This window comes from Neofelis nebulosa, chromosome X (assembly GCF_028018385.1).
Source record: "Neofelis nebulosa isolate mNeoNeb1 chromosome X, mNeoNeb1.pri, whole genome shotgun sequence".
Classification (NCBI taxonomy): Eukaryota; Metazoa; Chordata; class Mammalia; order Carnivora; family Felidae; genus Neofelis; species Neofelis nebulosa.
In genome coordinates, this window is record NC_080800.1 from 60,659,488 (window position 1) to 60,686,193 (window position 26,706).

Sequence of the window (26,706 nt, forward strand, 5' to 3'; positions counted from 1 at the left end):
TCAAATAGTAATACTAAGACAAACCTTATAGCAGACACATCCCTAAAAAGTTATATGATAACACACTTTTTGCAGATCAAATCTTGAATTCACTAAAGAAATTTATTTAAGGAACTCAGTAGATGAATCCTGTTGTAATGAAGGCTCCTTCTATAAAATGAATTCTCTGTTCAACCCCTGTATCTATTCATTTGGTAATGTGCATTTTTAAAAATTTCCTGGTTTTCTTGAACTGGAGCATACCTATATTTAATCTTTAAGACAGTACTGAAATCACTATTAGAACACATTAGCTTTCTTTCCCTCTCTGCTGGACATGATGATCTAGGGAAGGAAAAATGAGCTAACAGGTCCTAACTTGTGCCATTATAGCTTGTGACTCGTTAACATATTATATAATCAGATGTTTCCATGCCTAATGTCCAAACCTTGTCATGATGTCTTCTGTGGGCTCCCTTTCCTGACACCCTGTTTACTACTCCTCCAGCCAGTTCATGTTGCTGTCTTTTGTGAGAATGGACTCAATAACTTTTACAGATCAAGAGTTTCTGTGTTTATTTATAATGCCATTGTTTTCTTTATCAAAGAGGGAGAATGAAAAACCAAAAATCCTTCTGTAATTTGATTTCATAGGTATGTCCAGTAAGTCCTCTTAGAGGCTTACATGTTCCAATGATAGGGGATAAGAATCAGGAGACTAGGTTCTCTCTGCCTTAGTTTTTGACTTATCAAAAAGTTCCTACCTTACACATCTCCTTCAAAGGAATATTATCATAAAGAGTTCAAATAAAAGCATTTATAAAAAAATTAAAAGTACTCACTATCCCCATTATCCAATTCATAACTTTTCCCACATTAAGACTCCAATTCTAATTTAACATAGCTAAATAAATCAGCTTTTGCACACCTGCCTCTCTCCACATAAAACATGCACACAAAATACATGTACCTGACTGTGGGAAATCAGAAATTAGTTCCACATAATGGACTTTCTTTTAACTACCTACTCTACACTTATAGTCCACTTTAAGGGCTCTATGCCTAGTGCCGGCAGTTCTAAGAACAGTGAGATCAGTTTGTCTACAGTTGTTCCCAACCTTTTTTGGCTCTGGTACACCTACACTTGCTTCCAAAAATATAACCCAGTCTGGTGCTCAATGGAATGAAGAACATCCCTGTGCTAATAGAATATAAAACAAAGAAGGCAATGGATATAGTTTTACATTTTAGGGTACTCCTAACAACACAGGCAAACCAGTGGAAATGATGCAATTGGCCCTTCGCTGAGAGAAAGCAGTCTGGGATTGGTTTTTTTTTCAAGGTGCGAACCCCAGCTTGGCCTCCCTTGTGACTGAAGATATGCTTTTGAAGAGATGGCTGGCCAAGGTAAACGGTGCAGCCAATTGCACTGGAATCAGCAAAAAGCAACTGACAAAAATCAAGGTCTTGTCCTTATTAACATTGTATTCTAACTGCCTGAGCTAACTAGCTACTGATACTGCCTGCAAAGAAACCAACTTTCATCAGAAACAAAAATGCGCTCGAGTACTAATACAGATAAATTGTTTGTCTCCATGACCTGCATCCAACATTGAGCCTATCCCAAAGTTGCCATCTGATAAGATGGAAAAACCCTTTATTTACCTGAACAGTTTTAAAAATTCCATAATTTATAATACCATTACCTTCAACGATCAATTCTATTTCATGTGAGTGGCTTGCATTCCAACTATTTACACTACATTTCTTTTTTCTTTTTCTTTTTTAATGTTTAATTATTTATTTTGAGAGAGAAAGAGTGCAAGTGAGCGGGGAAGGGACAGAGAAAGGGGAGAGACAGAATCCCAAGCAGGCTCCACACTGTCATCACAGAGCCTGATGTGGGGCTTGAACCCAGGAATGAGATCATGACCTGAGCCAAAATCAAGCATCGGACATTCAACCGACTGAGCCACTCAGGTGACCCTACACTACATTTCTTATAATTATCATACATTTCTGAGAAATTTTTAGCAAATATTGATGTTGTTTATATGAAATAGGTTTTAAAGGGCAAGCAGAAGTCTCTAAAGTTAATTAAGGTACCTTTTTTATGGATGTATATCTTTCTTAAAGGAAGTTCACAGATAGGGATTCCTGGTCAAGACATTAATAAGAGCTAAACAACCTTCAAGATACTTCCTAAGGGAAACTGTAATCATCTCTTGAGAGGTTTTATTAGTTGACTGGCATAAAGCACATAATTACCACTTGACTCAATCTACCTTGTATGATTTATTATTACAGTTATATTAAAGTACATCAGGCAAGATCAGTGATTTTCACCCCTCTCAATTTAAATCTTACCTTGATTTGCCCCCAGTCTCCAGAAGAGTTTAAAGAGCCAGTTTTACTAAATTCCAAAGACAGTTCATAAAATGCATGGAAAATAAAGATTCTCAGAAGAAAAATCCACCAAATTCTAGCAAAGACCAGCTAGGAAGTGTATGTAGCTTACTAGCATTTCAACTAAATTAAGTGGTATCATTGTGTAAGAATCTGTGTGGGTAGTTGGATTAAATATTTGAAAATATGCTTAAAAAAAGGAAAGCTGAGCTTTATTTTGGTGATAATACAGTTTATATTAAAGACAGGTTGGGGTAGAAGATTAAATTAAAGTAAAGCTAGAGAACAATATGTGACCCTATCCAACATTCCTTCCTCTTTCCTCCACAGAACTCTTGGTTCGTATATTTAAGCAGTAAAACTAAAAATGAAATCTCTCACTATAGTACAAACATTAAAAAAAAAGTAAGAGCAATTAGTCCTAGATACATACTGTGAATTTGCGCCTTCAATTTCCATTTAAGTTTCCTGAGAAAAGATGATGCCGGAATGGATTTAGGACTATGGACAATAAATAAAAAGGTTTGCTCTAAGTGCACACTGTATTAGAAAAATTCATCAGTGCCACAGACAACTTGTCCTCCTAGCAAGGACCAGCTTCAGGAACCGTTCAGATTACAAAAATAGGTGCTGATTATAAAGATGGATTGTATTTCTTAGGCTCACTTGAGATGAGTCCATTAAATAGACTGAAAAACACATTAAAATACATAAAATACCTTCTTCTCAAAACATCAAGGTTATCAAAATAAGGAAAATCTGAGAAAATGTCACAGCCTGGAGGAACATAAGGAGACAGCTTAAATGTAATGGTATACTATATGGGATTCTAGGACAGAAGGACATTAGACAAAAAAAAAATAGGAAATCTGAGTAAACTATGAACTGCAGTTAATAATGCATCAATATGGATTAATTAATTATAAAAAATATATCATATTCATGTAAGATGTTAATAATAGGGGAAATTGGGTGTGGGGTACATGGCAACACTATATACCATTGCTCAATTTTTCTGTAAATCTAAAACTATTCTAAAAATTAAATTTATTAAACATGCATTATATTTCTTAGGCTATTTGAAATGACTCCACCAATGAAAAATACTTAATACTGAGGGTGCAGCTCATGGGCCTGAATCAATGGCACTCAGGGCCATCAGCTATGAGCTGACAGCAGGACAAGATCTCCACACCTCCATAGTAATCCAGCTCAGAAAGCTGCAAATCCAGGCACCCAAAACCCTTTCAGAGAATTTCAATGGGAACAATGGAAAATCAAGACAATTAGCAAAACCTGTTTAACTTTCTTCATCCCAGACAACCCTATAGCTCTCAAACACACTATGGACAGCACGTTTCAAAAGCAGTGAAATCTCCATTTGCAGAATTCCAGCTAACAATTCTGGAGGGTCAGGGGTGGGCAAGCCAGCCCAGGCAACCAGCATCCTTCATCAGCTGCCAGCCTCTCTTGAAAGAGGGAGGAGCTGGTATCAGAGCAGAGGCAGCCAGGGTCATTACTGGCTCTTAGCTCAGGCACTACAATGTGCACTGTTACCTAACACTATTGTTTACACAAATAAAGCACATAAATGCCAAGTCGGACTCTTGCCCTCCTCTTGTCTAAGGATTCTTTAAGCACCAAGAATCATGGATGCTATATTTATCAGCCAGGTTATGAACTCTGAAGGATAGTTTCCTAATGGAAATACTGACCACAGTTAATTAGCCAAACACAAATTTCAAGGTGAAAATCTCTTGACTCTATTCATTCTTTCATTCAAATTATATATATTTATTGAAGAACGATTATGAGACAGATGCTGAGATGATGAAAAAATTAGCTCAGGAGAACACTTGGAACTGATGAAACAGTTTAGATGAACATCAGATCAATAAATAGAAACATGGATGACGTTAAAGAGAATCTCATCAAGCAGAAAACATCCTTGATTTAGCCTTGGATGCCCTCTAGTGGTCCCTTGGCTAAAATGCAAAGCTTATATAACAGCCCACAGTTTTTGGTCATGTTGAATATGCTGGAACTCTGACGTACTGACTGATTATTCGACTTTATGAACACTTAAACTTCTGACTGCGGTGTAGAATCTCCTCCCTCCCTTTCTCTCATCATTTTCCTGGTTCTGATAATTTCATAAAATCTGTTAAGATATTATCATTGATTCATTCAACAAGTATTTATTGAGAGCCTACGTTGAGAAGGAATTAACTCATCTTTCCAACTTAATAATTTTTAATTTTCCAAACATTTTGACACTCAATAAGTGAACTGGTAGTATGAAGGACACACCTCCAAACAGCTGTGAATTAATGTTTCTCAGTCATCTCCTGCCCATCCATTCCAACTTTCACACTTGATTATTCACCAACAAAATTTTATTGAGGGTTTACTATGTGCCAAGTAGAGTTCTAGGCAGTGAGCTATAGTAATGAACAAAAGAGATAAAAATCCCTACCTCCTACAAAGTTTTTTTCATATAAATATAAAATAAATAATAAAAATAAAGTTATATTCTAGTGGGAAAAGACAGACATAAATAAGTAAATTAAATAATTTTTTGATGATTAATAGTATGGACAACAATCACACAGTGTAAGGGCAATGGGAAGCTTTTTTGCAATGCAAATCTTAAAATATGGCCAGGGAGTCTTATTGAGACAGTGATTATTCAGCAAAGACTTGAAGGAGATGAAGGGGCACTAGCTGGGATAAGAGTATTTCAGGCAGTAGGAACAGCAAGGGGAAAGACCAAGAGGTGGGAATATGCCTGGTAGGTTCAAGAGACATGAGAAGTCCAGTGGCCAGAGAACAGCAAGGAAAGGAAGAAAACAGTTTTACAGGAGGAAGAGGGGAGAAGGAAGGAAGGTGCAGGGCTTTGTAGGGTAGAGTAAGGACTCCAGCTTTTACTCTGATTGAAACGAGGAACCAATGCAATGTTTTGTCCCTTCTCCTTATCCCCAATAGCCAATGGATCACCAAGTTCTGTCTGTTATGCCTCTAAAATCACTCTCAAGTGCTTTCCTTCCTTTTTAAAACCACTGTCACTACCTTTATTCACACTTTTATGATCTCTTCCCTGGTCTCTGAGCATAACAGTCTGTTCTTTTTCTTTATTAATGAGACTGCATAGAAGGGTGAACTGATCTGGGGTCAGGAGGTAGAGGCGGAGGCAAAGGGCAGGGCATAAGAGTGCAATTTACTTGCAGTCCTGGTACCTGGACCTGAAAACAAACACCAGAGTTACATTTAAGAGAGAATGCTAAGGTTCAGCTAGGAAAGCATGCCTATAATAGGGTTATAAGATCAACATGCTGATGGGTGGTCCTCCCAACTATTTCCTGATCAACAACCTTGTAATGAATCAGGCAGTTGGACAATCATGATGTTGCTGGAAAGCTATTGCTTCTTGCAAGATGAAACTGGTCTCCAAACCCTAGATTGCTGAGGCTAACTGCAGGGTACAGCATAGACAAGTGCATCAGGCAGTAGCAAAATACTTGGATGAGTGATCATGAAGTAGCAAGGGCACAATATTCTAAAAACTGCTTGCTGATATAGAAGGTCTATGGGAAGATGACTAAATTTCACCTCAGAGGTTGCTAGGTAAGAGTGCTTCAATTTTTGGCATGGGCAGACAGGGCTGTGCCAAAAGAAAATCTAACTGGTGTCCCACACCTGAATGATCCAGTTAGTGTTAATTCATACACTACTCAACAGCAAACACTTTTTCTAAAATTTTTTTATTATTATCTTTATTTTTGAGAGGCAGAGAGAGACAGAACATGAGTGGGGGAGGGGCAGAAAGAGAGGGAGACACAGAATCCGAAGCAGGCTCCAGGCTCTGAGCTGTCAGCCCAGAGCCCGCAGCAAATAGTTTTTCTATGTGACAGGCATTATTCTGTGTGCTTTACACATATCACTTCATGTAATACAACTGATATCACTTCATGTAATACAACTGATATCACTTCATGTAATACAACTGCTTTGTGAGGTAGGTACTATTATTATCTCCATTTCATAGGTAAGGAAATCAAGGGACATAAAGTTTAAGCAAGCTGTTCAAGGTCACATAGAAAAAGTGGTAGTGCTGAGATTCAAATCCAGGCAGTGTGACTTCAGAATCCCTGCTCTTAACCTCTATGCCATGTTTTATGGTGAAGGCTAATTGAATGTGTCCTTGGGTAGTCCATACTTGGTCGGCAAGGTACTGACCAGGCTCAGCGATGTCAATGGTTCCAAGGCAAGAGTAGGCTAAATGCCAGGAAGAGAAGAGGTCTGGATAGAGGAGTTGGATAGAGGAGTTGTAGTGCATTAGAAGAGAATTCTGAGGAGGTTGAACCAGAGGGCCAATTGTATTATGTATTGGAAGTACAGAAGTAGTGCTGCCCTCCCCCACCCCCACCAGAACATGGTTAATCCATATGGCCTGGCAGGTTGTCTGCTGGTAGTGGTACGGTGGAGAGGCAAATGTGGCTGAGGATGATTTTGCATGGCATTCTCCAAAACTACTGTATGAACTGGAGGCTGTGGTTGGGGAGCAGATGGCCATGGAACCTGTGAAAGTGGAAGACCTTTTAGATGTATGGGCAGCAATGGCTGGTGTGAATTGAGGTAATAGGCAAAGAGGGACCCAACACTAGTAAGAAGGTGTTACAGATGTGGGAGGTTGGAAAATCTGTACTGAAGTTCACTGGGACAATGTCCCAAGAGCCTGAAGGTTACCTTGGTCTGTTTTTACCTCAACTACAGTGATTATTAGTGGTTAGGTCAGAATGGGGCAACTAGAAAAACCTTTAGACCAGGAGTTCTCAAACTGTGCTGGGCATCAGAATCACCCAGGGAGGCAGTGGCAAAAAGTGAATATTCTTGGGCTGCACCCTTAGAGGGTGTGATTCACGAATCTTCATTTTAGGATTAAGATGCAAGTGGTCTACAGAACACAGTATGAAACAAAATCCATGAGATTACATGCAAAGTTTGAATGGGCTGTGTTGGCCTGTTGGAGTGGTACCCATGAGCACAGGCAAACCCTGATCATAATAGCATGGGGCATCTCGGAACAACATAAACCTCTGGGCTGCCCTGGAATGGGCCCGAATCTTTATGTTCTACACATGCATCTGCCTGCTCCCTATGCTGTGGCTGGGGTAAATGCCTATGACTTTCTCGGGCTGAAACCCATTTCTACTGCCTGTTGATATTCTGAATTCTGAAATAGGATGGGTGCTTTGGGAAGGGTCTACTTTACCTGGTATGGGTTGAGTTTACGAGTCTGCCTTGGCTGCTCTAGGCTATAATGGTTTGAGCTCATGATCACAAACTGCCTGTCCTTCTAAAAGGAAGTGTCTCCTTATCTTGAAAGTGGCCTTGATCACTAAGAGCTCTTATTCCCACTTGGGGTAATTAACCTTGGTTCGGGCCAACTTCCTGGAGATGTGGGCGCAGGGGCAGAGATGAAAGTACTCAGGTCCTCCTGTAACAGGACAACAACCCCAAACCATCACCCTCCCACTCCATCCACATCCTTGTACATGGATGCTGAAGGCATTAATCAATGGTACAGGCCAAGGCTGGGGTAGAAGGCCTTCAGCTACAGGAAGGTCATTTTTGTGTCTGGGACCAAATTCCCTTCATTTCAGAAAGGCTTACATCTTATCCAGAAACACAACATTCACACTTCAGGGCTTGGCCTGGAGACAGTACTACTAACATCCCATTACCATGTAGCTTAGAGATTCTGTGACATCACATTAAATAAATTTATCAAACTATTGCTCAGGTAAATAACTATTCTAAGAGGTGGTGTGTGATCTCATTTGCTTGAAGAAGGCAGGAGCACCACACAGGAAGTTCCATACATTACTTTTCTTAATCTAGATGAGGTTCTTGGTGCCCCTAAGGTACAGACAGCTCTGTGGATAATAGAGACTTATGGAATTAAATTGGGACGTTCCAGGTTAACAGAAAGGATTTTGAATAGTGAATACACTGAGGCTGAAATAATCTTGACAGAAAATATTCTCTGCTTTTTATTTTCAGAAAGTGTCTCAAGGCCAATGAAGAAGAACTGGAGGATCTGATGAAACCTGCAGTCAGTTGCTGTCCAAAGTTTTTATATTATACAAGGCCTTGATTTTAGACTGGGAAACATCTGCTCCTTTGGTATTAAAGGAAAAGTCCTGGGTATTGGCACTAGTGTACAGTCAATTTCCCAATCAGGCGCAGTCTCTCTGTCTCTCAGTAGAGAATATCTTCATTTGTCTTTTGGGTATGGGTTGGACCTAGCAGTGTAAAGGTTTAGTTGAACAGGGAATTCTATGTGATCTTTGGGAGGGGTAGGGGTATAGGGAATCCTGGCAATAAAAGTCTGACAAAACAAAAGACATGAGTCTTGAAGGCAAGAGTGAATAGTCTACTCTGTCAAGAGCAGCTTATAGGCAAAGGGGAAGTGTAAGTGCAGTGGGGGACAAACAGTACCAGGGCTGACTTCAGCTGGATAGGTAGTGGGACCTGCTGGACCAGGGACTTTTCTGAGAGGCTACCTAGGACCCCTTGAGTATAACCCAGTCCAGATATAATAAGTGACTTTTATCAAATGCTATGTGCCAGGTTCTTTGCTAAGCTTTTTAATGTAATTATTATTAGATTTAATCCTTATAACCCTATAAGGTAGATAAATTATTATATCCAATTTACAAATGAGGACACTGAGGCACAGAAGTTTTACAGCTAGTAATTGAGGGAGCTGGGATTCTCTGGACAACACTGAACTACTGTGATGTATGGTCCTCCCCAGTTCTAAAGGAAGTATAAGAACACACCTCATCCCCTAGAGGCTAGGGGTGGTGATGCCATAGGAACAAAGCATGTCTTAGCTGGTTCCTACTTTGCTGCCTGGCTGGGCAGTCTTCTGATGGAAGGGCTGGTGCCTTACAGGTTGGGCACATATTGAAAGAATGATCTGGGCTACTACAGTAAAGGCATGTCTCTTTTGTCTGGTGATGTGTCTGTTCTCCAGGTGCCAGCACTGAATGGGTATAAAGAGAATCCAGGCCTCCATTTTCATGTAGTTATCTGTTTGTAAAGGTTGGAGGGCAGGAAGTGCAAATACAGGAGCGGGGCTGGCCACTCAGTTAACAAGTTATACTCTGCATACAGCCCTTTGGGGAAACTAATGCAATCCACTGTCATTCACTCCATGCATAAGGAACTGGAGGCCTTGATCATACAGCTCTAGTGCCTTTGATCATAATTTCCAGGTGGGTAGTACCTAAGAGCTAGAGGTCTAGTTCTACATTCTTGTACAGCTTGCCAAGACACAAGGCAGTTTCATGGCTCTACCATTTGCTGCCCCCCAGGTGGAAGTACCAGAAACCAACAGCATTCTAGGATATATCTCTGTCTCTTCTCACAGGGAAGCAGGACAGAGTGGGCCCAGCTGGCAAAGATCTGGTGTTGCCATGTGGTAGGCAGAAATGTTATCGGACAAGAGGACATAAACAGGAATGTGGGAGGACGAAATGCATCATTGAGCTAGAGATGTAGGTCTTAAATGGATTATCAGAATAGGATAAAGGAAAATATTGGGAGCTGAGATGCAGAGTCAAATAGGTTAAGAGATACCAGAAGGCAAGAATGAGGAATAGCCAGTCAAAGTGGACAAATAAGATATCTCCAGACAATTCTGGAGGTTAGGAGTCACTGTTCTGTGTTGGGTTTTAGTATCTCCTAGCACATGTTTACATGGACAGGGTGAGTCCCATTTAAGGGAATCTAGATGCGACAAGATGACTTCCTAAGAGTCTGACTACAAAAAGCAGGATCAAAGGATTCAAAGCAGCCTGTGAGGAAGTGATAGAAGAGAGCAAGAGTTGTTTTACAGAGAGTATTGGTCATTGTACAGGCACTCTTCAGTTCACTAGTAGGCAACACACTCAGTCGTCTGTAACACCCTCCTTCCCTTCTTTTGCTCTGGCTTCACAAGTGGTGGTACTCCTCCCAAAGCCACTCACCCCATCCTCTCCTGCCTTCTCTGAGACTTTGCTCCATTTCTTATCCTTCTCATATTTCCAATATTTCCCTTTCAGCCCATACATATTATTAAATCTTTTAGAGCAAACCCAACAAGCACCCCTCAAGCCTCACTTTCCCTTGACCATTGCCCTCCTCTTTCCTTTCTTTCCCATTCAAACCTTTGGACAGTTTATGTTCCTTTCCTGTCCATTGCCTTAGTTCCTGCTCACCCTTCAACATTTTGTATTCCCATCCCTCTCCAGGATGTTATCTTACCAAAATCATTAGTGACTATGTTACTTGCCAAATATGACTGACATTTTAGTACTTCTCTGGATTGACCCCTCCATAGCACATGGCACTGCTGAGAGCTTTTTGCTTCTTTAAACTCCTCTGCTCCCATGGGATTCCATGGTCCCTTTCTATTTTGATTATCTAGCTGGCCCTGATTGTCGCTTTTTGGCTGAATTCACTGGGGCCTCTTCTTATACTTGCCCATTACAAGTTGGTGTTTCCTGGGGCTCTAGGCTCTACTTTCTTTTTCTCCTAACTCTCTGCCTTTTCCCTAGGTAATCCTGTCCATTTTCATAGTTTGCACCACCACTTTATATACTGGCAACACTTCTGTTTCTATTTTTAGCTTCCACCTCCATCTCCAAATTGGAGTATCCACTTACCCTGGCTATTACCTTTGCTGCACACCAACACCTATTCTTGTTTATTGAAGTTTACAAGGGTTAAGTACATAGGTTGGAAAAATCAGGCTGCCTGGGTTTGAATAACAATGTGATCACTTACCAAGCTTGAGCAAGTTGTTTAACCTCTTTGTACTCCAAATGGGTAAAAGAGAGAAAATAACAACATCTGCTTCTTAATATGAGAATATATGAGAGCTATGAGAATATATGAGACAAAATTCAGGTAAGGTAGCATCTAGCATGTAGCTCAACACGTTGGCTATTGTTATCAATATCCTGCTTTCTTTGGGACTCCGCTCAAGGAAGCCAGAAACTTGAGTTATCTTCCTCCTCTTTCCTCTCCACTCATATCCACTAATCATTAATACTTGATTTTATCTCTTAAAGCTGTCTCAAGTCAGCCTTCACCATTCTCCATCCCACAATCTCACTACTCTGCCTTAGATCGGGTCTTCATCACTTGTCATTTGGAGGACTTGCTGGTGTCCTATTCAGTCTCCCTACCTCCAGTCAACACTTCTTCAATCCTTCCATCCTCTATGACTGCAGAGTTAGTTTCCTAAAATACAGATCTCATGTTACTTCCTCACATAATTTTGCAGTGCCCCCCCCCCCATTTCCTACTACAGAGTTTCTCAAAGTATGCACATCAGAATCACTCCTAAAGTTTGGAAGTTGTAGGTTCTGAAACACTACTCCAAACCTACCCAATCAAGATCTCTGAGAGAGAACTAGATATCTACATTTTTCATTTGGGGGATTCAGATATTCATGAAGCCTTTCATAACCCATTTCCTACTTTTCTACCTCACCTTCTGCCATTATCCACTTGGTACTTTAACACCTCCAGCACTACAGGGCAGTGTGTAGTTTCCCAAATTCACCAAGCTATTTTACATCACTCTGCTTTTACAAAGGTGGTTGTGGCTTTCTGAATGCTGTTCACCTTCTTGTCTCCCTGGCACACTCCTTTGCATCCTTTGAAGTCTTCTTCGCCATAACCTCCCTACTGACCAATCTTATTTTACTTCTTTACAGCACTATTTCTCAATCATTTGCTCATTATCATTTCCTAATCCAAGGAGCCTTTTTAGATACGTTGTCTTAACTGACCACTCTATAAAATTTTAATATCACAGATATACTGCACATCATAAACCATGTAACATCTAAGTTTTTTGTTTTCCCCCACTCACAAGAATCAATTTTTGCTCTGGTGGCAGACACTACTCTCCAACCTGGTCTTCTCAATTTTCACTTTTGATTTCTCTGGTAAGTCTTTTCTGATTCTCTTCCTATATTTTTGAACATTTCTTCTCCAGATTCCTTTGTAAGCCTATCTTCTTTTACTTGTCCTGTAAACACTGGCATTCCACAAGGCTCAGTATTTGTTTTGTTTTGTTTTTCTGTATTAAAGATGCCTCTCAGGTGATTTTTATGTATTTTCTTAGTTTTAATTACCACCTATCACACTGTTGATGCCCAAATCTGTATTTTCAGTGAAGATAGTTATCCTGAGCTCTAGCATCTTGCTATTCCAAGTATGGGCCACAGATTGGCAGCATTTAGTATCATCTGAGAGTTTGTTAGAAATGCAGATTCCCAAGTTTCATCCCAGACCTCCTGAACCAGATCTGCATTTTATCAAGACCCCCAAGTATTTCATATGTACAATAGAGGCTCAAAATTCCTGGGCTGGACCCTGTTAGCAGCTCTCTAGGAGACATCTCTGATTACATGTTCCATAACCACATCAGCTCTCATCTCTTACTCTTCTTGGTTAACGGTAATAAAATTTACTCAGTCATCTACACAAGAAATCTAGATCACTCCTTCCTTATCATTTATATTAAATTGCTTACCATTCCTATCTCTTCTAGCTACTAAATGGCTCCTGAATTTATTTGCTCTTCTATGCTCATCACCACTGCTTTCACTTCCTTTTGGGTAGATTATTACAGTAAAGTCCTAATCAATTTCTCTATCAACATCCTCCCCCAACTCTCCACCAGTTTACCTGCTGACTTGCTAGAATCAGATCCCTAAAATGCAAATCTGATCATGTTACCTACTCCTGGATAAAGCTTTCTTCAGTGATTTTTCATTGTCCAAAGCCAGGGTTCTTAACCAGGGATCCATCCATCCAGACAAGGGCTTTAAGAGAGTCTTATACTTTCTGAAATTACAAGGAAAAATTTGTATATGTGCACTTTTCTACACAGTAGACAGTATACATAGTTTTCATCAGATTTTCAGAGGGTCCATGACCAAAACAGGTCAAGAACCACTGATCTGAAGGATTAAGTTCAAACTATGTAGCTTGGCATATAAGGACCCTTTATACCTCTCCTACCTTACTTACAGTCACTTACCTACAGGAGTTCCAGCTTTAATTACAGACTCGGAAGTTCCCTCAGCCTTCATGCATCTCTGTCCCTGCACATGCTGTTTCTGGAATAACCCCAAAGTTATATACATAGCCAGTACATGGTGTGGCCTGGATTTGCACCTAAGTCTTATTTCAAAGTTCACAGTCATTTCACTCCACAGTGACTTGACATTTTACATTGTGGCCTAGTACACACAAATACATACACATACACTAGAACAAGTTTCATGAAATCCACCTTGGTATCAAAACATGCTGGCTGCAGCCCACTAAATTGATACAATGTTCTGTTAGTGAGCTGCAACTCTCACTTTAAAAAACACTGCACTAGACTTTTGCTGATACAGAAAGTTCTTATTACTGAGAATTTATTGCCTTAGCCCCAGAAGTATCAAGGTTTTGAGGTTTCCTAGGCATACAAAAGCTGTCATAGCATGAAGGCATTTGCTAATGAACTGACCACTTTTGTCAGTCTCCATTCAAACAACCTACTCGTTTAAACACTAGTACCTATCTCTATCCATCTGTTCAATCACTATGTTTTTTATGGATTGTCATATATATCAGTGAGCAATTCACTACAAATTTATCACAAAGTAAAATTACAAATCTTATAAAAATATGCAAGATATCATGAAGTTAACACACAAAACTGACAACCAGGATTTGTAGACCAGTTTACAGATGAAGAGGAGAAAAATAACTAAGGATAATGATTTTAAAAGTTGTTTAAAAGAGAGTGATTTGAATACCAAATGATTAAGGAGAAGCCCTCAGAAAAACTGGAAAAGCCCTTGAACATTTTTGGCAAAATCAACCCTCTTAACGATTGTGCTGCAAAAATCTCACAGAAAGTCAAATGTACCATCTTGAAATGTTGCACACTTTTGTTTGAAAAATTAGGCCCAAACAAAAGGAATCAATCCTCAATGCATTCTTTGTTGTAAGAATTACATAGCATTCAATTCTATTAAGACACAAACGTATTTTAACAGTTTTTAATTATTCAAGTTAGTATACTAATCAAGCCCTGCCCGCTCCATTATTTACTTTAAAATTTTAGTCCTCCTTTTATTTTTAAAATATAATTTATTGCAAATTGGTTTCCATACAACAGCCAGTGCTCATCCCGACAAGTGCCCTCATCCCTGCCCATCACCCACTTTCCCCTCTCCCCCAACCCCCATCTACCCTTAGTTTGTTCTCAGTCCTTAAGAGTCTTTTATGGTTTGCCTCCCTCCTTCTCTAACTTTTTGTTTCCCCCCTTCCCCTCCCCCATGGTCTTCTGTTAAGTTTCTCAAGATCCACATATGAGTGAAAGCATATGGCATCTGTCTTTCTCTGCCTGGTTTATTTCACTTAGCATAATACCCTCCAGTTCTATCCATGTTGCTGCAAATGGACAGATTTCATTCTTTCTCATTGCCAAGTAGTATTCCATTGTATATATAAACCACATCTTCTTTATCCATTTGTCAGTTGATGGTTTAGTCCCTCTTTTAAATGGGTTCACTAAGTGGCCTTCTGTCTGGTACCAAGTACCCTCGAGTAGTAAGAACCTCCTGTATAACTCTTTGTTTCCTCATCATCTGGAATACAGCAGGAGCTTAATAAAAGTTTGTTAAATGAATAATTGCAATGGCCTTCTCCTCTCTAGTCTCAGTTCCCTCAGATCCAATCAGTACATTGCCACCCTCTCTAAAATTCTTCAGTAAATCCCCACTGGCCCGAGAAAAAAGTCCAACTCCTCAGCATAGCTTACAAAACCTTTACAGTCTGGTCTTGCTCTATTTGCCCTCACATTCTGGCCACATTTAACTACTTTCAATTCTCCAAATGCCCCATACTTTCCACTGCCCTGTTTTTATTGTTCCCTCTGCTTGGAAATCTCCATCCTTGCTGACGATAGGAAGGCAAACTCCTTCTCCTTCTTCTGTACACTCCACCACCCTGCACATAACTGGAGCATACACTGGTCATATTGTGTCTGTACTGTAACTGCTTCCCACCTTGTTCCAAGAAGTTTTTACTATAAAAAGTTCTGCTGATAAAATACACATTAGAGAAGATATAGGAAACAGAAAAAAGATACATGCATACGTGTGTATGTATGTGTATGTATCTATATATATCTATATCTTTCACAATATCATCATCCCCACAAAGTCACCAGTATCATTTTGTTGTATTTCCTTCTAAGAAGAAAAAAATTCTTTTTTCATAAGCATCTATTTTTTTACATGACTAATCAGAGTGAATGTACAATGTTATAGCTACCTGCCCTTTAAAAACAAAGCCAACATTATACAATATGCACTGTTTTTTAAAGTTGTATTTTATTTGAGAGGGAGGGAGGGAAAGAGAGAGAGGAGTGTGAGAGCGGGGCAGGAGCAGACAGAGAGGGAGAGAGAGAGAATCCCAAGCAGGCTCCACACGTCAGTGTAGAGCCCGACTTGAGGCTTGAACTCACCAACCGTGAGATCATGACCTAAGCCGAAGTCAGATGCTCAACTGACTGAGCCACCCAGGCACCCCAATATGCACTTTTTTTGTTATACAGTCATCCTAACCACCATTTGTTAATGGTTACATAATAGCCCATCAAGTGGATATGTTACAGTATAAAACTTAACCATTCTGCTGTTGTTGGATATTCAGGTCTCCCTCCTCTTTTTTGGCTATAAGAGAGAAATGACCATCTTCATACACACAGCTTTTCCATATTTTGGATTGGCTTATTTCCTTAGGTTAGATTACCAAGAGTTATAGATATATGAGGTAAAAAAATCTTTCTTCCTTCAGCTCAAATCTGGGAGGAGAAAAATGTATACATGTATATACTATGTTTCAATCTCTCTTCCCATAATTATCAGTGATGCTATTTATTCATGTTTATTTACTATTTGTTTCCTCTTTTGTGAATTAGTTGTTCATGTCTTTTGTCCATTTATCTAAATTTTAGTGTTTTAAAAAATCAATTAGAAGGGCGCCTGTGTGGCTCAGTCGGTTAAGCGTCTGACACTTGGTTTCGGCTAAGCCATGACCTTATGGTTGGTGAGATTGAGCCCTATGTTGGGCTCTGCACTGACAGCGTGGAGCCTGCTTGGGATTCTCTTTCCTTTCTTTCTGCCCCTTCCTGACTAGTTCTTTCTCTCACTCTCCCTTTCTATCTCAAAAGCAAATAAATAAACTAAAAAAAAATCAATTAGAATAAAGAATTTAAACATCTGTAATATTTGCTGTAACTTTTTTTGCATCTTTTTATTTTGGTAATATTTTAGCTGCAAAAGTAATAAAATCTCTTTCCAGAAATTTTGCAAACTAAAGAAACACATTTTTAAAAATCATCAATAATTCTGCCACCCTAATATAGCCAGTATTATTATTCCCACTGTTTTTTTTTAATGTGTGTATGTTCTATAAAGTTGTAATCGCAGTGTGCATACAATTTTAAAACCTGATTTTTTATTAACACATAAGTATTTTTCTGAAATGCTCTATAGTCTTCATAATCATCATTTAAAAAATAGCATAATATTCTATGGAGTAGATTCACCATTTCCTTGTTACTACATATTCATATTATTTCCAATTTTTTTTGTTTCATAAGTAACGCTGATAAAGGCTTCCATGCAAATAGTTTTTTTGTATATTTTGCATTATTTTTTCTGGAAATATTCTCAGTAGTAGGATTAAAGGACATCAGTCCTTATCCCTAAGGTAGATAAAGGGCATTAATACACATTAGCTACCAAATTACTTTAAGGGGCTGAAACACTATTACCAGCCAAATAAGTACCATCTTTTTCAATTCTGGCTTAAAGAGAGGCTACTTAGTTGTTTAAATTTGCATTTCTTTGATCAGTAGTGATTAACATTGCCCCATGTTTTCCAGTTGTTCTTAAACACCTTGGTAAATTGTCTATTTGTGCTCTTTGCCCATACTTCTTATACATCATACTGTATAAGTGCCTTACTTAGAAAATATAAACCTGTCACATTCTGTCATATTTTTGTCAAATATGCCTTTTTAGTCTGTGTTTAAATCTTACTTTTTAAATGGCCACAAAACTTTTTTTTTTTATTTTTTAATATATGAAATTTACTGTCAAATTGGTTTCCATACAACACCCAGTGCTCATCCCAAAAGGTGCCCTCCTCAATACCCATCACCCACCCTGCCCTCCCTCCCACCCATCAACCCTCAGTTTGTTCTCAGTTTTTAACAGTCTCTTATGCTTTGGCTCTCTCCCACTCTAACCTCTTTTTTTTTTTTTTTTTCCCTTCCCCTCCCCCATGGGTTTCTGTTACGTTTCTCAGGATCCACATAAGAGTGAAACCATATGGTATCTGTCTTTCTCTGTATTGGCCACAAAACTTTTAAAAATTATTTTGGTTTTAAAATTTTGTATATCTAAATTTGTTGATCTTTCCCTTTGGGAATTTTTTCTATTACTTCCTAAGCTTAGAAAATCTATTCCCCTTCAGAAGCTTGATAAATATCCATTCATTCTAGTTTTTTTTTTTAATTTGATTTTTTATATTTAACTCTTCAATCTAGCTGCCACTTCTTTTAGTTTATTACAGGAGTTGAGGGTATAAATGCTACCAGCTGTCACAACATCATTTACTGAACAATCCTTTCCACTCCTATTCACTTGCAAAGCATCTTTTATAATAGACTGAATTCTTGTATGTAAAATCTCTTTGGAGAGCGTACCATAATATCATCTGTCTAATCTTATACCAGTGGTACCAGTGTTTTCATTATTCTAGTTTTGTATGTTTAATATCTAATAGCATTATTCCCTCATCATTCTTCTTTTGAAGAATTGTCTTTGAAAATCACTGTTTTTTAGTTTCTGAATGCAATTATTTGCTGTCTTACCTCTTAAGGTATCAATTTCTTGAGGGCAGGATTGGTTTTATTTCCTTACAATAGACTGCTAAGAATAATATTACTGGGTCAACAGGTATGAACATTTTCCCCACTCTTTTAAACACTTATTTCCAAAGCTTTCAAAAAGAGTGCACCAGTTTCACTGTAACCATGCCAGAACAAGGATATTTTGAAGATTTGTTTTCAAAATTGGTCGGGGAAAATATACCATGCTTCAATTTTTATATCTCTGCTTATTAGTGATGATAAACATATGCTTGGCATATAGTAGGTGCTTAATCAGTGCATGCTGAATGAATAAATGGAATGTCTGAATCCATACAAGTATTTGGGGATGGAAAAGTTTAAACAAATATTGTGGTTATAATAGATAATGCTTTCTAGATGTAAGTTGGTGGGCTACATGCCTGTAGTCCATTTGCAGAGATGTTCCAGAGGTGCCAAGAACCCCCTAGAATTTGGACCAGAATTGGGGCAATCCCTAGAGACTCTCGGTAATTTCTATTCACCACAGTGTCTGTTTCCAGGTAGGATCATCTGAAAGCTGTCTGAAACACTTAAGATAATACCCACCTACATGTAGCCCAGAAGCAGCCATGATTCGCTCTAGATTGAGTATGCTTCATTTCAAAGCAAAACAGTGACAAGTGGCAGGTATCTGGGTATTCCACTAGAAACTGATCCAGGCGCTGAATTTAAATATATAAGATCTGGGGTGCCTGGGTGGCTCAGTCGGTTAAGCGTCCGACTTTGGCTCAGGTCATGATCTCACAGTTTGTGGGTTCAAGCCCTGTGCCAGGCTGTGTGCTGACAGCTCAGAGCTTGGAGCATATTTCAGATTCTGAGTCTCCTTCTGTCTCTGCCTGTACTCTGCTCATGCTCTGTCTCTGACTCTCAAAAATAAATATTAAAAAAATTCAAAAAATTATAAAAAACTAAATGTATAATATCCTCCAGTGCCACATGCAGAAACTAGTTCTAATTCACAGGATCAGGCATTTTCCACGAAACCACATTACTTTTCTTCCCAACTTGCTAAGCACAAGAGGATTCGAATAGAGGTCATTGGTTCAGAGAGGCTGGGTTCCCCCCTCCCCACTCTGCCTTTCATATGTGGTTTAAAGGAGGGTCATTTTTTTTTTTTGTCCTAGGAATCACTGTCTTTATTTTGAAAATTTTTAATAGAGCAAAAGCTAACAGAAGGTAAGCTGTTTCTCTTTGTTTTTAAGGCCATGTAAAACTCTTTATTAAACACTGGTTCTCTTAGCGCCATCACCTCAGTAGTAGATTCTAGTAGTAAATTTTCTCAAGGACTTCCTTGGTCACACAGAAAATCTGCCGATTTGATGAAATGAATTCCATATTAGTATCTTAACCTTCATCTGCTGAGGTTGTTCTCAAAGTTTTATTCTGAAAACCAAAGTGCCATTTTCTCTGGACTTCAGAGCACCAAGGGGTATCAAAGTCATGGCCAACAGTATGCACCTGAGAACAGCTGTTTCAGAAGCCCTTTGTCCTTAGAGTGACACTGAAGTCTCTCAGTTGGTTGCCACTATCCCTAGAGATGGTAGCATGAGCTTCCTTCTTGATTCTTCAGCATTTTGTTTTAAATCTATTCTCATTAATTTTCCACCTGTTTGAAAATCTGCTTGCCACTTCTTTCAGAACTAGTTCTAAAATTCACCTCTTCCAAGACTTCCATGATTAATTTCTCCATACTGCTAAATCTCTTCAGCTCATACATATATTCAGTGGGTAAAAAATTGATATTGCTCCCTAATTATTCTAATTTTGTTAGTGTTTCTAGAGCATAAGTCCCTTGAAGTGAGGGGAATTTCCAAAAAGCTGGAAAGAAATGTAGACATTGTCTAGTTACATCCTTTGCCCTGCCCATTTTCCTGATGGAAAAACTGAGGCTTAGAGAGGTTAATCTTTCCAGGTCAGTTAGCCAAGTTTGTAGAAAAACTAGGCATAGAGGCCAGGTATCCTGCCTTTCAATGGTGTGCTTTCCATTATATTGTCCCATCTTCTTCTATTTCACTTGTATCTCTTCAGGATGCCTGGTAAAGTGCTATATGCATACACAAGTCTCCCAATAAATGCCGATACAATAAGCATAAGAGTTTACATAACTGAGAAACTGACTCAAGGAAAGAGGCAGAAAGCAGAAAGGTCATTTTCTTACTTCTTTGCATGATGCCACCCTCCGGACCAGTTAATTGCTACTTTGCACATTCCATCAATCAGGCATTGGGCAGCTGTGATTGTAGCCCCTCCTACAGCTGCTGCGTAGTCAAATATCCCTTCAGTGGCTGGACAGTCATAACCTTTGGGCAAACATCAGAAGAGTTTGTTAAAAGATGAATTGGAGAAAGAGGAGGTGTGATACTGTGGTTTATATAATAAGAAATATTTATACATGATCTTCATTTCCATTTCTGACACAGAGCTCCTAAAACCGTTGGAATTTCCTGAACAATGAGAGCAATAAAGGTGTCTTTGTGATACTAATGAGGTGACCTGTGGATCACACCTAAGGATGGAGGTTGGTAGCCAGTGGAGCAAATCAGGTGATTGAAGGTTGGAACTACCAGTCCTATCCCCTGACCTGAGAGAGGAAGGGGCTGGAGATTGAGTTCAATCACCAATTGGTCAATGATCTAATCAGTCATGCCTATGTAACGGAGCCTCCTAAAACCCAAAAGGAGGGCTGGGAGAGCTTCTGGTTTGGTGAACACGTGGAGATGTGGGGAGACTTGTATGCCTGGAGAGTACATGGAAGCTCCACATCCTCTCATCATACCTTGCCCTATGCATCTCTTCTATCTGGCCATTCTGAGTTATACATATCCTTTTATAAGCAACTAGTAATCTAGTGATTAAATGGGTTCCCTGAGTTCTGTGCACTGCTCTAGAAAATTAAACCCAAAGAGGGGATTGTGGGGACGTCTGATTTATGGCCAGTCAGAAGCACAGGTAACAACCTGGGCTTGTGATTGGTATCTGAAGAGTAGAGCAGTGTTGTGGTACTGAGTCCTTAACTTGTGGGATCTGATGCTATCTCCGGGCAGATAGTGTCACAGTTGAATTGTAGGACACCCAGCTAGTGTCCTGAGCATTGATTGGGGGTGTAGGAGGAAGGTCCCACCTCCACACATTCGAAGTGGGTCTGGAACTCTATTAGGAGGAATAGCTTGAGATGTGACAACAACATATCTTACCAAAAAGCTCCTATGGTAACATCAGCTTTCAAATGAGAAGCAAACATCTCCAATGTTGGGGAAATAATTTTTTTAAAGCATTGGACCTAGAAAGGCTAAACCTTCAAGATTAGCTAGTCACACCCTACAGATGGAGAAACAGAGTCCTGAGAGGTGATATATCTTATCTTGGTCATACAGAGCCAGGTCTGGGACCCAGGTCCCTTGACTCACTATCTCCCAGACCAGAGTTCTACTAAACCATGCTATTTCTCTAGACTATCCCATTGGCCACCTACAGTTTAAAAAAATACAGCTGTTTAATGTGAAATAGGGTTGAAAACTTATCCAGAACATAAACATGTACTCAAGTTTTAACAGCCAGACCCAATGTGGGCACTGCTATTGGGCCTAAGCAACTAGAAGATTTTCCTCCGTCTAATCCATCATTTGGTTTTGCTCAACTCTCATATGGTTTGCTTGTTAAGTGAGATATGTGTTTAAGCTAAGAGATTAATATTGTGGTTAACACATTAGTTCTTAATTAAAAAATAAAGACTTTCATGCAAGTTGTAAAATAAGTAGTTACAATTTATAGGTGGAGGTTGTCTACCTCCCATCATTGCCCAGTAATGACTTTACCTAGCCCGTATTCTACGGAGTCTGGATGATCGTCATCTCCTTCTTGGCTGACCTTCTGGAGATGCTGCAGATAGGCATCAGTGTGGAAGGTGGCCATCTCCTCCATGGAGGCTACTTTGGGCTTAACTATCCTAATAATAACAGAGAACAAAGAGAGGTGAGTGAGTCAGAACCAGAGTATGCCAGAAACTGGAAGCAGGAGCCAGCAGTCTGAGCAGAAAATACAACTCCCAGCTCCCAGTTCCAGTGGGCTGAAATAATAAACATGTTCTCTTCCTTTACTGATGTAGTCTTCACTTCCTCACATCTATGTAATGATTCCACTAATAAGGGATGAGAGGACAGATCTCCTTGAGTTCACAGGTAGTAAAAAAAAAAAGCGAGTGATTATATTTAAGTGAAATAATCAGATATTGGACAAACTTCACTCTGTGAGTTACAACTTCCATGACAAACTAGTAGGCAGAGATCTTTGCACTTGAATTAGTTCCTAATTGGGACATATAATCCTTTCAGCTACAGTTTTACTTTAAAAAAATTTTAAGTTTATTTATTTATTTTGAGAGAGCGAGCAAGAGAGCAGGAAAGGGGCAGAGAGAGACGGAGAGAATCCCAGGCAGACTCTGCACTGTCAGCACAGAGCCTGATTTGGGGCTCAATTCCACGAACTGTGAGATCATGACCTTAGCCAAAACCAAGAGTCAGACACTTAACTGACTGAGCCACCCAGTTGCCCCTAATTTTACTTTAATAGGCAACTTTATTATCATGAATTTTGAATTTGGAGTTGAGAACTGAGCACCTCTTCTTAACTCTGTACTTATCAGCTCCATAACCTCAGGCAAATTGACTTCTGTAGTTCAGTTTCCTCACCTGTAAAGTGGGGAGATCTTATGGGACTTAATGTGCAAATGAAATGATAACATATGAAAATGCTTTGTGGATGACTATCATTATTGTTAATACTAACAGATAACAAATAGGCAACTCAAAACATAAAAGTTCCTATATTTGGTCCCTCATATCCACCTCTGAGAGGAAGAAGAGAAGGGACTTTGCTCAGAAGCTCTCACAGGAAGTGACAAATAGAAGTGACTCAGAATACAGGGTGGTGTTAAGCTAACAACCGGACTTACCACCTTTAACTTCTCTGCCTATTCCCCATTTCTTTTCCTGACTGTGCCACTGCCCCTTAAAGTGTAGTCTATGGACCAGTGGCGGCAGCGGCGGCGGTGGCGGCGGCGGCGGCGGCGGCGGCGGCGGCAGCAGCAGCAGCAGCAGCAGCAGCAGCACCTGGGAGCCTGTCAGACAGGCAGAACTTCAGCCTTCAGCCCCACCTCAGATCTACTGAATCGGAATTTAACAAGGTGATTCATATGTACATTCAAGTTGGAAAAGCGATGACCTACGCCACAGGGAGGCAGTAGTGTTTTTTGTTTGTTTGTTTGTTTGTTTGTTTGTTTGCTGAATGGGAACTCAGCCATGGGTTTTTCATGAATTAATATGACTGTATAGGCTAGTACTGTCACCAAGCAGGCCAGAAGAATCCTGTAGCTCAGTCTCAACAATTAAATATATATAGTAGCGCCTGGGTGGCTCAGTTGATTAAGGGTGCAACTTCGGCTCAGGTCATGATCTCATGGTTCAAGCTCTGCATCAGGCTCACAGATGTCAGCACAGAGCCCACTTTGGATCCTCTGTCTCTCTCTGTCCCTCCCCCACATGCTGTCTCTTAAAAATAAATAAATATCAAAAAATTTTCCATATACATAGCCAAGATACAAGGACTCTTGCTTCTCCTTCAAGAAAATGACAAATCTGTGCATTAAAATAAAAATGTAACAGTTTTTTGGACTATGTTTTCTTGCCCTAAGGTTTCTAGTGCCCTTCCTCTTATCTAACAAACACTTACAGAAAGCCTCTCTGCTTAATAGCAAGGGAATGGGACAGTTCTCCTTTGCATCGATTTCTTGTTTGTCTTAAAATATTCTTTATGTTTATTTTATTTAATTTGAGAGAGAGAGAGAGAGAGAGAGAGCGAGCACACACATGGAAGGGGCAGAAAGAGAAAGAGAGAGAATCCCAAGCATGCTCCATACTGTCAGCATGGAGCCTGATGTGGCACTCAAACTCACGAACAGTGAGATCATGACCTGAGTGGAAATCAAGAGTTGGATGCTTAAACCACCCACATGCCCGTAAAGTAATTTTTGGAAAAGTTAAGTAACTGCGATGGAAGGCATATAGTTCTCACGTCTACCAAACATATGGGAAAAAAAAAAAAAAAAAAAAAAAAAAAGGTACTCAATAAATGATTTTGTTAATAATAAGGATAAAATTTGAAAGCCTATTACACTACCTTCTGGGGGAATAAATGAAGTATACCACACAAGTCAGAATAGACATTCACCTATTTGGCCAGACAATGTCATAAATAATCCTACAAGTGACAGGGCTAAAATATCCATTCTTATAATGCTATAACAGCAAGTTCATTCTTTTTTTAAAGCAACACTTAAGTGTGTGCTCAGTTCTGGTCTGGTTGTAGTTTCGCTTTGGTCTTGACTTGTCTCCAGGCTTAATTGTAAAAGTTAGGTGATGGTGATGGGGTGTCTAAAAATCTTAAGTTGAACACACACCCTCAGATTTGGCTTAGAAATAAACACATAGAAATCTCAGAACATGTCACAGGTGAATAAAATTTCTTTTCCATCAGATGGGTTTTAGTACCCTAATGTACTCACCTTGAAATCTCCACAGGGCACCTATCCCTAGATTACTTTCCCTTCCAGTAATAGAATCTTATTTCTAATGGGTCTTAACTGCTTTACGTACTTTTTTCAAGTTTTCTTAATGCTTCAAGAGCATTCACTAGGTTACAGGCAGATTACAAACACTGAATTGCAAAAAACTTTGAAAGAAAGGACTATTCTTTTCCTAATTAGCTCCATTGTGAAGTAGGATACTAAGGAGCACTTAGCTTCAGGGCTCGGTTCAAGAAAGACAACTTACCTCATTTGCTTATGCAGTGCATATGCTTCAATCAAAGAATGTACCATACTGGCCTAGAAGCATCAACAAAAAAGAAAAAAAAAGGCAGAAAAACGTCTCTTAAATGTTTAATTCAGAGAAATACCATCGACTTCATCATCCTGAACAAAGAAAGTAACTTTTAACTCCCCTCGCTTCTTTTTACTTACCAGTTGCAATGCACTTTAGACAAAATAGATACAAAGTATATAAATAGCTAAGGAGGAAGCCACCGGGCCTCACGGAGGTGCTGGAACGTTTCTCTTGCAGCGTTTTCTCCACTTCAGGGATCCCTTGTAGTGGAGCCACCATCCCCTAGTACCATCCCCTCCCCCGCACCCCTACCCCCTCCGGTGCGTTGGACGCCCCGCGGATAAATGCGGCGCTCTCAGAAACTGTAAGGGAACACTTCCTCCATAGCCTAGCACACCTGCCCAAATTTCTGCTGAAGATTTCCCCCAGCCCGGAATCCTCTCAGCTTCCTAATGCTGTCCGGTCCAACAGCCCCCACCCCCACCCCAAAAGCCCACGGTCTTTTATCCCCACCTCTCTTACCCGTTTGGGGACTTTGGCCAGGGAGTCGCACATGCTGACATACTCGGGACTGTAGATGTACACTGGAGGCAGCGACTGCCCACTGTCCGCCGGTTCCTCCGGCTCCTCCATCTTCCAATTCCAGCCGTTCCGGAGCCACCTTCTGGATCCGGCTTTTTTCAGACTCAGCCCGGGCTCCTGTTCCTGCTCCTCTGAACGGCCGCAGCGGTGCTCCCTGGTCAACATTCCCTCCTATTCTCGTTATTGCCAGAGACACTGTCCCAGCTCCCCAACCAATTGAAAGAATACATGGGCCCTCCCAGGCCAGAAGCCCTTCATTTAGTGACCACGGTACAAAAACGAGAGGTCGGCAAATATAAAAGCCCAAATAACTGCCAATTAGGATCGATAATTTATGGGACAAATAAGCACGGTCAAAACTAACCATCCTTGTTGCCCTACGGGGCCATTTGAAATGAGGTCAGACCAGCTTTAGAGCATGCTGGGAGATGTAGTTTTGAGGGGTTCGAGTAGCGGAAGAGCCGGGGCTAATTGCTAAAATAGCCGCGAATGTGAGTTTTAGCGCTAAAAAAACAAAACAAAACAAAACAAAAAACAAAAAAGCAAGCAAACAAACAAACAAAAAAAGCCGCCCAGCTCTTCGTGAATTGTTTCAATCTGCAGATACACCCATATAAATATTTAAAGATAGACACGATGTGGCCACCAAGAGCCCAGCACCACCCACCTACGTTAGACAGGATTTTTGGTGAGGGATTAATAAATGGGTGCAAAAGATTTGAAAAGTTTACACAGTAAATTTTGCACGCAACTTTATTCCTTTTCATCATTAGCAATCCACATCCATGTAAGAAAAAACCTCAATAATTC

The 26,706-nt window shown here is 39.9% G+C and overlaps 1 protein-coding gene across 11 annotated transcripts in view; it reads right to left on the reverse strand.

The window, feature by feature from the left end:
- Positions 1-26,301, reverse strand: part of HDAC8 (histone deacetylase 8) — a 234,451-nt gene extending 208,150 nt beyond the window's left edge. For 3 of the 11 annotated variants that reach the window (XM_058714055.1, XM_058714056.1, XM_058714060.1), the window contains exons 1-4: positions 25,837-26,294; positions 25,264-25,316; positions 22,252-22,382; positions 20,595-20,736 (exon numbers count right to left, since the gene is read on the reverse strand). In XM_058714055.1, coding sequence (XP_058570038.1) covers positions 20,595-20,736; positions 22,252-22,382; positions 25,264-25,316; positions 25,837-26,061 — 551 coding nt within the window. In that variant the 5' untranslated portion in view covers positions 26,062-26,294. Of the gene's footprint in view, positions 1-13,188; positions 13,297-20,594; positions 20,737-22,251; positions 22,383-25,263; positions 25,317-25,836 lie in introns of all 11 variants that reach the window. The other 8 variants (XM_058714054.1, XM_058714062.1, XM_058714061.1 and 5 more) reach the window with 5 other exon arrangements.
- Between the last annotated feature and the right edge of the window lie 405 nt (positions 26,302-26,706).